Source organism: Pocillopora verrucosa, chromosome 6, assembly GCF_036669915.1.
Source record: "Pocillopora verrucosa isolate sample1 chromosome 6, ASM3666991v2, whole genome shotgun sequence".
Classification (NCBI taxonomy): domain Eukaryota; kingdom Metazoa; phylum Cnidaria; class Anthozoa; order Scleractinia; family Pocilloporidae; genus Pocillopora; species Pocillopora verrucosa.
Genome location: NC_089317.1, coordinates 16,932,635 through 16,946,574, shown reverse-complemented (window position 1 = coordinate 16,946,574; position 13,940 = coordinate 16,932,635). Strand labels below are relative to the sequence as shown.

The window sequence follows — 13,940 nt, the reverse complement described above, 5'->3', positions numbered from 1 at the left end:
ATCGCGAGTAAGCAGAAATGCTTTACCATCGGACAAACTTTTGAAATAAAGAACCATACGTAATATGCATGTGAAACTATGTAAATTAAAAGTGAGAATTTTAACATAATGACTGATCATGGACCGCGAATTCAAGAAAAAAATGATCATGGCTCATCATGGACCTCGAATACAAGAAGAAAATGAGACACCGCCATTTTATTTTTCTATTTGCGACCCTTCCCAGATCTTTCACACATGCGTTCGAATGCTGTATCTTTCATGGAGAATGATAATTGGGAATTTAAAAGGAGAGGAAAATGGAGGGTTTCGGAAGAACTTGAATCAGCTGAATTTTGTGATGATATAACAAGGGTCAAGTTTAATTTTTTTTTCATTACAATTTAAACTAATAATTATATTATGCGGATTGATGTACTACATCTCTTAGTTTACTCCTATATTTCCCTCGAACTGCGGTCATATTTCTTCAAGTGTCCTCAAGTGTTCTTCGCGGGTTTCTTTACGGATCGATCAACGATTAATGACGTAAAGGTTTCTTTAAGGCAATTCAATTTGTTGTGGCTAAGAATGTAAATTTACAATCCAATTAAACTAGCTAGGGGTGTCTGTCTTCGCCAAACCAGCGGCATGTGTTTACTTTATTAATGCACCTAGCAAGGAAGGAAAAATAGTCAAGTTAAGTTTAGTAGAATGCAGGAAGTTTTTTAGCTACCAACTACTAGTTCAAGCAAATGCAACGATACCAGCAATGCTAGTTTCTTATTATTTTCACTTAATTGTCCCAATCACTCTGTCTGTCAACAAGAGTCAATGTGTCAGCTCGCCAGTCGTCAGTACAAACAAAATATACTTTGTAGACGTTTCCAGTATTATTAATATGATAAAGAAGATTAATTTACGTGCGTTTCAAAATAACACTTACTTTCACAATTGTCCCCTGCAAAGAGACTTCCGCACTCACAGTGATATTTATCCGGATTATTGAAATGCACAACGCATGTCCCACCATTCTTACACGGTACAGTATCGCACACATTTGAACCTATGAACGCTGGTCTTAGCCGATATACATAATTGGTCAGCAATGCACCAACTCCTCCCAGGCACTTGTCTGGAGTTGCAACTCCATACGTGTTATAGTTGTCGACTATTTTCGAATCTGTGCGACAGTCACCAAAGTTCTGAACCGCAAAGTATTCATAGTCCATGTCTCGAGCGAGGTGCGTGCATCTGATGACCATTGCGTAAGGATCCTGTTCATCGTATGAGCTCGAGAAACTCCCAAACTTTACACTGAGCAGTCGGGAGGAGGAGGATCTTTTCTCTTTAAAGCATCCAAGAGGAATCTGTTTTGGGAGCAGTTCTAGGAGAAAAAAAGGCACGTGTATGTGTAACGAATAGGATGATAACTAAATCATTCTGACGATGTCGAGCAAGCTTCAAGGCTGATAAGAACGTAGCAAGAGGGAAAAAGCGTTGACGTTACCCCCAGATTCTTAATGGAAGGCAATCTTTACTGGATGACTGAGTTGCCAATGATCGAATCCTTGTGTTTGCGCAAAGATTTCTGGGATCGCCACGGGGCCAACATTTACCCCTCGCCAGGGAGAAAGATATGGCGAAAGGTTGTCTCTACGTCAAAAAAAAAAGGATTTTGGAGAGAGAAAATCGCTTTTTCGCCGCTGTTTTAGCTCTCTAAGCTCTCTCGCCTCCCGTTTGAGATAGGCGTGAGTTCTTTTATGGAAACGATAATAAAAAACTAAGCAAACTTCTGTTTCAAATGCAAGTGTCTCATCAATTGTGTAGACAGCAATAAGTTTACCAATACCAACGCCATTCTGACAAATGTGGTCACTTACGGTTAAACAAATGTTATCAACGTGGAACTCACTAAAAGTGTAAACAGCGATACGTTTATTGATACCAATGCCATTCACACAGTTGTTATCACTGGTGGCGCCCTCTTTGTGGTACTCATCCCGGGCGTTTGGTCCTGATCGACATAAGCCATTATATCCCAGTGCAAAGAACTGGTAGCCTTTATCAAACGCCAACTCAGCGCATGTGCTGATAACCACTTGATGCTTTTTATCTGCAACTTGGGACATAAAGTCACCAAGTACGTCAGAGAGATAACTGGAACCAGTGTTAAAACAGGCGATTTTGCTGAAAGAGGGAACTAGAAAAATAAAAAACAATCTTGTAATCAGCTAAGGTGTGACGATAATGAAACATCAAGTGCAATTTTTTCCTACCTTGACAGTTTTTCCCGCTGTAGCCGTCATTGCAGTTACAGTGATACAATGAAACATCTTGGTCGTCATTAGCACAGGTGGCTCCGTTCACACAGGGTTTGTTATCACACGGGAAAAGTCGAACTAAAAACATCAACATTAGTATAAATAAGTAAATAGCTGCAACTTATATCTGCATCTTTGGTATTAAGTTACGACTTCAATTGAGTCATAGCCCTCGCTTCAAACAATATTCTTAAGGTAGCGTAAGATCTAAGCCCTTGCTAATTGTTTTTTCGCGTAATTCGTATATAATTGTTTATTTATTTTTTCACACCTCCTCGTTCGTGTTTTTTTTGTTAAGTTGGTGAACGTTTTTCTTCGTCAGTTACACCTCTTCGCATGTTTCTCATACCAGACGTTATTTCGCAGTCCTCTTGTATTTAAAGCCAGTTTCTTTTACGCATTATCACTTTTTAAAATCAGTTTGAGTTAAGTGGCGCTTAGCGTACTTCTTCAAGTTATTCGATTTTTGCAGTTATATATTAGGTGTTATCAGTGTTAGTACTTTTCCGTTTCGCTTCGTTTGTAGTCATTTTTTGCGTTTAATTTGTTTATATTAGTTAGTTAAATTACCTATTATCTATTTTTAGGTTTCAACCTACGACTACCACTACTACTACTACTACTAGTACTTCTGCTACTGCGTAAATAGGAAACATTTCGAGTTGAAAAGATGACGCTTTTGCTGTTACAGGTAGAAAGTCTAAATATGCTCTATCTCTTTAGTAAAGGTTGTAAAAAGGGTTGGTTGAAGAATACTTTAAATCCGTCAAGTTAATAAAGTGAAGCTCTGCATATATCCGTTTTCATCGAAAGACTGGAAGAGAATTTCAATTTTGCAAAGGTTCTGGTCTTTATGGTCTCTGGGGAACAGGAAGAAAGGAAATCCGAGGAAGACTTCGATCGAAAATTGAATTTATATTTATAGTTATAATAATGCGAATCTCTGGATGTGTTTACCGTCGTTTAAGGCGCCTCGCTTCAACTTTAGCATCACATTTGTGAAAAGCATTGAATTTCACACTGGAAGCTTCAGTATTCCTTAGACCATGCAAATTTTGGAGATTTCATATTGTTTTTTTGCAAAGGATGGCTGAAAACGTAATACGTTTTAAAACGCACGCGCTGAGCTAATTGGTTTTCCCATTTAATTATTTAATTTACCGCGCTTTTGTTGCCGCTGCCGTCGTGGTTTGCCTAAGGACTCCAGTGATATTCGGTTACAACACGAGGCCATCGCATATTGCATATACTTACATAATCATTGCAATTGTGCCGGTTGCTTTTATTCTTCATTTGTTTCAAGTGTTTCTTTTTTTTCTTATTTACCTCACAGCTGTCTGTTCAAACAGTCATTGGCTTAAAGAAATTAAACCAAAAACGACAGAAAAAGATCTCAAGTGATCATATTATACCTTCGCAATTCTTGCCCTTGAACCAATCTCCACAGTCGCATTTGTATTGCTCCGGACTTTTTGTGCTACTTAAACATTTTCTGCCATTCAAACACGGCTTTCCGGTGTCACAAATGGTTTGAGAAACTAACAACAGGAGACAAAAAGTAGCACTGATACCAGGAATATGTAGATTGCCTAAAGGCTTGACTTGTCGACACAAACCCCAATTTCAAAAGCAACAAAATCAGAAATGTTATTTTATTAAGAGAGTAGAATAACAAGACAAGTATAGTTTCCCAAACCAACATGAAACTGAGAACACTATGCGAAGAATGAATTTTGTCAACAATGAGCTGACTTGGTGATACAGGTACCTTGACAGTTTGCCCCGGTGAACCAGTCTGCGCACTGACACTTGTATTTGGAAATGTTGTGGGGATCGTTGCCACAAGTGGCGCCATTTTGACAAGGATTGCTGTCGCACGGATAAATTTGCACTGTCAATAAGAATTAAACTGAAGTTTAGCAAAGTCCCTAAACACTAATCGAACTCAAATTTGGTGTTAATAGAGCGAGTAAATTTTTCAAAGAGAGTAAAATTGCATGAACCCCTAGGGCAAGTTCAATCTGCAGTTAAAGAAAAATTTACAACTGCTTATTACACCAAATTGCACATAAAATCATGTTAATACTTTTTTAATAGTGTACATGAAAGAACACCTTGAAGGGTAAAGACAGACGAAATGTTTAGAGCGTGCGCGTGCTATTTGTAATTTACACTCGTGTTACAACTTTGCTTTCGTGTTACATGAGAATGCACTCGTTTTCAGCCAAGCAGGAGCGCGTAATTTTTTCATGTACATTATCAACAGGGAAAATTCTCATGTATGTGATATTTTCATAGTAAAAAAAAAAATGATACAGAGTTTCTCTCACAATGTCTCAGAGTGCTTCTCTCCACCCACGAGTATAAATGGGTACCAATGAATTGTGAGGGTAGTCTGATGATATGTTGGGGTAACCCATAACATACCATCTATCTACTTGCTTAATTCTATGGAAACCGGGATGAAAATTGGCTGGGTTGGCCTCTTGACACAGACGTTACCTGACCTAAAAAACAAGCATGAACCTCGGCAGGAATGGCGAAAGTCAGAGGTTAAAGATTTGGAAGGAAAAGGCTTGATCGAAAAAATATGCCATTTCAAATATTTCTGATATCCTGAGAAAGAGGTCACTGAGGAAGTGGGGGAAGAGTCTACCTACAGTTTTTATTTACCCCACCTGAAATACTTCACATATCTTACCTCCGCAGTAATTACCAACAAACCATTCTCCGCAATTACAATAGTACCTGCTGGAATCACTGAAGTGCACCACGCAGGTTCCCCCGTTCTTGCATGGTACAGTATCGCACACGTTCGGGCCAGTAAACGCTGGTCTCAATCGGTATACGTAGTTGGTTTGGGATGCACCCACCCCTCCCTGGCACTTGTCTGGGGAGGCTTCTCCATAGGATTTATAATTTTCAACTAATTTTACATCTGTGCGACAGTCGCCAAAGTCCTGCACTGCAAAATACTCATAGTCCATATCTCGGGCGAGGTGCGCGCATCTGATGACCATCTCGTATGGATTCTGTGCATCGTACGAGGTCGAGAAACTTCCAAACTTTACGTTCAGAAGTCGAGATGACTTTTTCTCGTTAAAACATCCCAGACTAATCTGCTTTGGAAGTATTTCTGAAAGTAAAAGTAAATATTAACACTGAGATACAGTTATTCAGTAAGGTCAGCGCAATTTTAGATGTGTAAGATGGACGCCTCTGATGATCTTCGGGTTCAATACATCGTGTCAATAAGGAAACTGCTAGGTTCAATTTTGAGCAGTCGAGGTAACTTTTATCAAACTAATCCTTGAAACATCCAAGAGATATTCGTTTTGGGAGTGGTTTCTGCAAGGCAAGCCGGAATCAAAGACTATCTAGTAGGAAAAGTATACAAGATACAGAAATAACTACAGTCAATGATCGGACCTGGACAGGCTAAAGAATGCAGCTTTATTCTCATTGACAGTTACCTGTTTTTGAGATGGTTAACATAAGAGTTCACTGTTTTTTATCATGAAGATTTTCTGCGTTGCAACTCGGCGACCCATGAATGGAGCTTGCTAGGTGGCAATAAAATTACATTGCTATAGAAACCGATCAAAAGTCAATCTTGAAAGAAATAACTCACCGAAGGTGTAGACTGCAATACGTTTATTGACACCGATGCCATTCGGACAATTGATATCACTGGTGGCGCTTTCTTTGTGGTAGTCATCCCGGGCGTTCGGTCCCGATCTACATATGCCATTATATCCCAGTGCGAAGAACTTGTAGCCTTCATCAAACGCTAACTCAGCACATGCGCTGATAACCCCTTGATGCTTATTTTCTGCGACTTGGGACTTAAAGTCACCGAGTATGTCAGGGAGGGAACTGGAACCGGTGTTAAAGCAGGCAATTTTGCTGTAAATAGGAACTAGGAAGAGATGACATATCCTTGCCGATTAGCCAACCTAGAACCACCGTAATCAGCACATGTGCGCTGACTATACAAAAAGCATTGGACAGATGGGAATTTTTTGTCCTACCTTGACAGTTTTTCCCGCTGTAGCCGTCAGTACAGTGACAGTGATACAATGATACATCTTCATCGTCATTGGCACAGGTGGCTCCGTTCAAACAGGGTTTGTTGTCACACGGGAATAAACGAACTGTGACAATGGAATAAACATAAAGCTATGAGACTTTCGTGGCAGGCGACATATTCATTGAGAACTATTTATAACACTGATGATAATTTCAATTCTTTTATTTAAGCAGTTTAACTTCGAACAGTTTCATATTTCAAAAGGAGGTATTCACACAGCGGCTAAACTGTAACAGGATTGTAGGTCATTATATAGGAGACGAAACGAGTCTTAAAAAAATACCTTCGCAATTCTTGCCTTTGAACCAGTCTCCGCAATCACAATTGTATTGATCAGGGCTGCTTGTGTTACTTGAACAGTTCAATCCATTAAGGCATGGTTTATCAGTATCACAAATGGTCTGCGCAACTGAAAAAAATCATCGCCATAAAGATGGAACTGATATAAGAAAGCGTAAAATTTCGAACGGTTTACAATTTAGAGATTCATAGACGGAGTTGCACTTGAAAGATATTTGAGGAAAATTTGTTTCATAACATCTGTCAGAATTCTAATTTAAAGAAAAATCCGAGCACACTGTACCACGTGGACAAACTGATTTCTGCCGGATAAGGCATTTTTTTAGACTTAACCGCTGGAATCGTTCCCTGTATGAAAAGTGCATTGTTACATTGCAAAGTAACGAGGGTCTTACATAATAAAAATGATGCCATTGAAAGGGAAAACCAATATTCGTATTAGACTTCCTATATTTTGACCTTTAAAATCTATTATAAGAGGAAAGTTGTTCAAGGAATAATTGCTGTCGATCTAGTGGACAAGTGTCCCAACAGAAACATTTACTGCACTATCCGCCAAGAGATTTATCTATTACATAGCGTTATCCACCCTTCGAGCTAACGGAGCCTGTATTCCTGTATTGATTTATTCTGACCATTGAAATCTATTATAGCGGGCCAGTTGTTCAAAGGACAGATTGCGCCATAACTTGCTATGGATCACGCGGATAAGTGTCCCAGCAGAATAATGTACCGTACTATCCGCCAAGAGATTTATCTAGTGCAAAGCGTTATTCACCCTTGGAGCTAACGGGGCCTTTAATATTAGTTGGGTACCTTAAACATTAGTTTAGGAATGACCCATGTATTCTAAATTTTAAGTAAAATAAGCGGACTTAACGTTACAATTACCTTGACAGTTTATCCCAGTGAACCAGTTTGCACACTGACAGTTGTATTTGGAAATGTCTTTAGGATCGTTTTTACAAGTGGCGCCATTTTGGCATGGATTGCTGTCGCACGGGAATATTTGATCTGAAAAAAAGCAAACAAACAATATTCAATGTGCTGAAAATGACATCTACAAAGCTTTGAAATTTGCTAAAAGATTTGAGGTATTAAGGAAGCCGGCAGTAGACATGCGCATATATACGGGGACTTATCATGACAAAGATCTCAATTATACCTAGGACGCGAGTGTTTAAACAGCTGTTGGAGTTGAGTATAGATGAGGGCATTGTATGCAGAAGATCTAAACTCTTGAGTCTAATTTAATATATTTGACACGGGGGCGAAGATCACGAGTGATCGATAAAAGTTACACCAAATTGAGATGGGTTCGACAACCAGCTAGCGATTATAAGTCATTTCCGCTCACATGCGGTCTCATTACCCATCAAAAAGCGCACTCCTCAAGCCTACTCGAGCTTTTTTTATGAAAAGGACTTGGAAAGGAATTGCACGACGTGGCGAAAACAGACGGGGCAGGATTTGCTTCTCTCTCTTGGAATTCTTTTATATTGTTATTTCCCTTTTTATTAGAATCCTGTAGCTATGTAAATGGTGTTGATAATTTCCGTGTCGTAAAGAGGCAAGCTGATTTATCTCGATCTCGTTCAGGACATTTGATTGGTGACTATCGTAATCATTTCCTTTTTTCATTTCTAGTTAGGAACCAGCTGAGAAATGCATTGGGTCGGGGGGGAATATCAAGTTTGTTTCCTCGTTCTACACGAATATCGGCCTCGTGCCCTCACTTATGGATTTTAAAGTTCGAAAATAAAATTTACAATTCTGCACCCCCATATAAATCGAATTTCGCTTTTTTTCTCTATAAAAAAAGTTTGCAAATCCCAGGCTAAAGAGGGAAACTGCTGTAACTTAATGCATACCACCTCTATTTCCCCTTTTGCAGATTGAAGTTATGAAAACCGTAAGCCAGACAGAATGAACTTATGACAGTATGCAATATTTCTATTAGATTCTTCGTTGGACTTTCAATGCCGATCTTTACGTTAGATGAATACTTTCATTTTCTATTCACGTCGCGGCTGGGCTTAAAATTCCAAAAATGTAACGAGCAGGATCTTCTTCTCATCAAAGGTAACAGATTAGAAACTATCTTTGCACATCATTTTATTATTGTCCATAAATTCCTAACACCAATACTGATCTCTCTACGCACTCTTCAGGATATTGACTATATAAAAGAAAAAATCATTTGACATTGGATCATGATAGACTTTCAAATAAAGATATCGGAAGCCATAAAGTTACACGTTTACGTTTTTACTGCTCCTGAAAGGCAAAGGCAGAAGAAATTGCTGAGTTGAGATCAGTAGTTAACGGTACGTAAAGGAAAATAATGTTAACCATATCAATAATTGTGTAAAATATGTATGATAAGATAATTATTGAATTCCGTGTTTGCATGATATCATGAGTTATTGAACCTCGTGTGTTATCTGCCTCAGACTTCGGTTCTGGCAGATAACTCAGACCTCGGCATAATAATTGCTTATTATGGGAATGATAATAATAGGAGGTTTCAGATGTCGTCGAGGCCTGTCCACTTGTTATATAAAGAGTTCCTTAGAGACAACAATATTTAATCAAATCCTTAGTTAAGCCACTCAGTCGGTCTCTCTGTCAGTCAAGCAATTTGCCAATCAGAATCAGTCAGTTAGACAATCAGTGGGTCAGCCCGTTAGTGCCGTCAATAAAATTGAACTAATTTGGATTAGCGTTTTTTATTTTTCCTCCATTGTCTGGAATACTCACTTTCACATTTCTCTCCATGAAAAAAACTGCCGCACTCGCAGTAGTACTTATCCGGATCATTAAAATGCACCACGCATGTCCCTCCGTTCTTGCATGGTACAGTATCGCACACGTTTGGACCAGTAAAAGCAGGTCTCAGCCTGTATACGTAGTTGGTTTGTGATGCACCCACTCCTCCCTGGCACTTGTCTGGAGAGGCCTCCCCATAGGTTTTGTAGTTTTCGACAATATCTAAGTCTGTTCGACAGTCGCCAGAGCTCTGCACTGCAAAGTATTCATAGTCCATATCTCGGGCGAGGTGAGCACATCTGATGACCATCTCGTATGGATTCTGTGCATCATATGAACTCGAGAAACTCCCAAACTTTATATTAAGTAGTCGAGATGACTTTTTGTCTTTAAAACATCCCAGACTAATTTGCTTTGGAAGTAACTCTGTAGAACACAAAGGGATTTGAAAAATGTTTCCTAGCTTTTATCCAGAAACGAAATAATTAGTTGATTAAATAAGACCCATATGAATATATGTTCATCTCACTGCTTAGCCAAAGCCTCAGCTTATGATTCATAGAATTCTTGACAATCAAAAGTGTTAGTCAACGCCAAAAAATTGATCGGAAAATTTAGATAATTGTTAGTATCAATCCACCGCAAACATGCCGTCGCCAGTAAGACCGAGGTCCTAAAAATAGTCAATCACATTGAAGCACTATGCGTTATGGGCAATGAGACATCGCCTTGTAAATTGACATTTGCAGTGGGTAGTCGAAGCGACTATTTAGAATCACAACCTACTTCACGAAGTCAGTAAAGGGACCTTAGTTATTTATCTCTATAAGAGATCTACAAGATCTCTAAAAACTTTTGGCGACTTTTTTTTGGTGCATTTTGTATCCATGCAGCGATATCAGTTGAAGTCCACATTGACAGAACAGTTTATTTTATCCTCTGCGAGTGACTTACCAAATGTATACACAGCAATACGTTTATTAACACCGATGCCATTCGGACAGTTGTTATCACTGGTGGCGCCCTCTTTGTGGTACTCATCCCTTACGTTTGGTCCTGATCGACATAAGCTATTATATCCCAGTGCAAAGAACCTGTAGCCTTTATCAAACGCCAACTCAGCGCATGCACTGATAACCTCTTGCTGTTTATTATTTTCGACTTGAGACTTAAAGTCACCGAGTATGTCAGGGAGGAAACTGGAACCAGTGTTAAAGCAGGCGATTTTGCTAAATGTAGGGACTGAGAAAAGATTGCATATCACATTGATAGTTTATGATGAAGGGTTAGTAATACTCATTGTCTCTTGATTTAAAGAAATTAGGATGAGATCCGGCGGTCAGACTTCCTACCTGTAGACATGACACTTAAGTATTTATTAAAACAGAAGACAGCGTTGACTGAAGGCGTGCTTTGATTGGCTACTCAAACTACGAAGATCCTTTTCTATTCACCTCCAAGCAACGCACTCGGGATTTGCGCCCCAAAATTTTGTAATCGTTGCAGAAATAAATAAGTTAAAATAATTTTTTGGTGCCATATTATTTCACTGTTTTATTAGAAACTAAAAATTTTAGCTTGATGGTTATTACGTTGCTTAAAGTTATAACGTGATGCTGAGCTATGTCTTATCTCAATCTGCTTGTGTCTTCACCGTTGGAAAGTATGTAGTCGGTGAATTCTTCAAGGAATCAAAATGGTTAGCAACTTCCTACCTTGACAGTTTTTCCCGCTGTATCCATCAGTACAGTGGCAGTGATACAATGAAACATCTTGGTCGTCATTACTACAGGTGGCTCCGTTCACACAGGGTTTGTTGTCACACGGGAACAATCGAACTAAAAAAAAATTTCCAAGGCGCTATCATAGAGCACATTCATTCTTAATTTATTTCGACTCCTTTTTACTCAAAAGGTAAGCAATTAAATGAAAGGTTCTACGCCTCTTTTATAGACTACCACACTAAAAAAAAATAAAGCATCAGGAAACTATGCCAAAAAATAAGCGATACATGGGCGTTGGCCACCTCGGCAGAGCAGTTTTTCTCTCTTGGCATCTACCACAATAATTCTTGAACGTAACTCACTGTGCCCATAGTAGAAAGTATCTGTATGGAAAAAAATCTGAACTTGCCTTGACAATTAATTCCTTTGAACCAGTCTCCGCAGTCACACGAATATTTGTGCGGCTTGCTTGAGGAACTTGAACATTGCCCTCCATTTAGACACGGTTTATCAGTATCACAAATTGTTTGAGCAACTACAATAAAATTTAAAAGATGTTGCTCTTGCATGGCACAATACAGAAGGTTTTGTACTGTTACAGCACTTTTCGATTTAGTGTCGTAGAAGCAAAACCAAAGTAATTATTACAGCCCAACGGAAGAAAGGAAATACTCTTCAGAGCGAAATAAAACTCATAATACAAATAAGCCAACAGCCTTCCGCAGGAAAACGCGGGTAACCAAGTCGTGATTGCGTTAAGTTTTCCATAAGATTGGCTGAGAGTGTCGCACAAGTTTATGGGCCGATTATGTTGCATAAGCAATGCAATCCCGGATTAAGATTAAGATTTCATTTCAACACAACAACCTGGGGTCCCTATTTTTTTTACCTTCACAGTTTGTTCCAGTAAACCAGGCTGCGCATTTGCACTTGTATTTGGAGATGTCTTTGGGATCGTTGTTACAAGTGGCGCCATTTAAGCAAGGTTTGCTGTCGCACGGGTAAATTTGAACTGCGGAGAGAAATGAAAATATGATATTAGTGTTTCCGGCAGATAAAGAATGCTCGATGAAGCGTTTGAATTTCATTTACTGAGTCTGAGATTAATGTTTCCTAAAACTGACAAGATTCTGTTTTCTCCCTTAATGGTTGACAGTGAAGACCTCCCAAAAACTGAATAAACTCGTTGGATCAAAAAACCGTAACAGGCAATCCATCTTTTTAAAACACTCTTGTTCTCTATTTGTTTAACTTGGCTTATTTAGTATTTTGTGAACTTTGCCGATTGTTGGGCAATAAACAAACGCCAAATCATGAACCCTTTGTGTTTTCTTTTTTTCCCCTTTTGTTTACAATTGTATGTTTGTACAATTTTTTATAACGACCTTACCTTCGCAATTATTTCCCGTGAACCAATCGCCACATTCACAGCGGTACCTATTCGGATCGCTGAAATGTACCACGCACGTACGCTCGTTCTTACACGGGACGGTATCGCACACGTTTGGACCACTAAACGCCGGTCTTAGCCGATATACAAAATTGGTCAATGATGCACCCACCCCTCCCTGGCACTTATCCGGCAAGGCTTCTCCATAGGTTTTGTAGTTGTCAACTATTTTTGCATCGGTGCGACAGTCCCCAGAGTTCTGTACTGCAAAGTATTCATAGTCCATGTCTCTGGCGAGGTGCGCGCATCTGATGACCATAGCGTAAGGGTCCTGTGCATCGTACGAGCTCGAGAAACTTCCGAACTTTATATTAAGAAGCCGAGCTGACTTTTTCTCTTGAAAACATCCTAGACTAATTTGCTTTGGGATTAATTCTGAAAGCAAAAGTAACATGAACATTTATCTACCTTTAATTATCCGGTAAGTACAACGCAATGATTTTTGTGTATAGTTTTCTCAAGTCTTTTAGTTGTTTCCTCCTTTTGGACTTAATGTCATGCAGGTTACAATGGATCCTCAGGCTTACATTGACAAAGTAATCTCATCTTGCTTATCTTGCATAGTTTTATTCATTGATCGACTGACTTATTGTCGATCCTTGATTCATGCACACAATCGCATTCTTTTTTTGTGATCTCATTGTTGCTTTTCTTTCTCAGACGCCTCCTTGATCATATTAGCGTTTCAAATGTCACAAATGTGTTGTACCCGTCGTTTTTTATTGTCGTTTTTTTCCTCTATGATCATATTATTAATTGTCAATATATTTTTATTAAAGTTTTGAACAAATATTATCAACGTGGAACTTACCAAATGTGTAAACAGCAATACGTTTATTGATGCCGATGCCATTCGGACAATTGCTATCACTAGTGGCACCTTCTTTGTGGTACTCATCGCGGGCGTTCGGTCCTGATCGACATACGCCATTATATCCCAGTGCAAAGAACTTGTAGCCTTTATCAAACGCCAACTCAGCGCATGCACCTATTACTTCCTGATGCTTTTCATCTGCAACCTGGGACTTAAAGTCACCAAGTATGTCAGAGAGGAGGCTAGAACCAGTGCTGAAACAGGCAATTTCTCTGAACTTGGGAACTGAAAACAATTTGTGAAAGGTTTCATGGTCACTTTTTTTTTCTATTTCAGTCAGTTACCGAGGATTTAAGCGTGGAGAGGATGTATCTCTTGAATTTTCATTTGGTGTTTTTCAGTGATGTAACGTCCCACCTTTTCTCATTGAAAATATAATCTAAAGCAATACATAAACCCAGGTTTTTAATTTGGACGGAAAATATCGATC

At 39.0% G+C, this 13,940-nt stretch overlaps 1 protein-coding gene across 1 annotated transcript in view; it reads right to left on the bottom strand.

Moving 5' to 3' along the window:
* Positions 1–360: 360 nt before the first annotated feature.
* Positions 361–13,940, bottom strand: part of LOC131787278 (uncharacterized) — a 29,791-nt gene continuing 16,211 nt past the window's right edge. Inside the window, exons 33-50 of the mRNA XM_066169081.1 lie at positions 13,448–13,735; positions 12,577–13,011; positions 12,076–12,198; positions 11,596–11,721; positions 11,178–11,300; positions 10,417–10,704; positions 9,454–9,888; positions 7,585–7,707; positions 6,677–6,802; positions 6,335–6,457; positions 5,935–6,222; positions 5,005–5,439; positions 4,072–4,194; positions 3,716–3,841; positions 2,259–2,381; positions 1,895–2,182; positions 926–1,366; positions 361–653 (exon numbers count right to left, since the gene is read on the bottom strand). Coding sequence (XP_066025178.1) covers positions 637–653; positions 926–1,366; positions 1,895–2,182; positions 2,259–2,381; positions 3,716–3,841; positions 4,072–4,194; positions 5,005–5,439; positions 5,935–6,222; positions 6,335–6,457; positions 6,677–6,802; positions 7,585–7,707; positions 9,454–9,888; positions 10,417–10,704; positions 11,178–11,300; positions 11,596–11,721; positions 12,076–12,198; positions 12,577–13,011; positions 13,448–13,735 — 4,031 coding nt within the window. The 3' untranslated portion in view covers positions 361–636. The remainder of the gene's footprint in view (positions 654–925; positions 1,367–1,894; positions 2,183–2,258; positions 2,382–3,715; positions 3,842–4,071; positions 4,195–5,004; positions 5,440–5,934; positions 6,223–6,334; positions 6,458–6,676; positions 6,803–7,584; positions 7,708–9,453; positions 9,889–10,416; positions 10,705–11,177; positions 11,301–11,595; positions 11,722–12,075; positions 12,199–12,576; positions 13,012–13,447; positions 13,736–13,940) is intronic.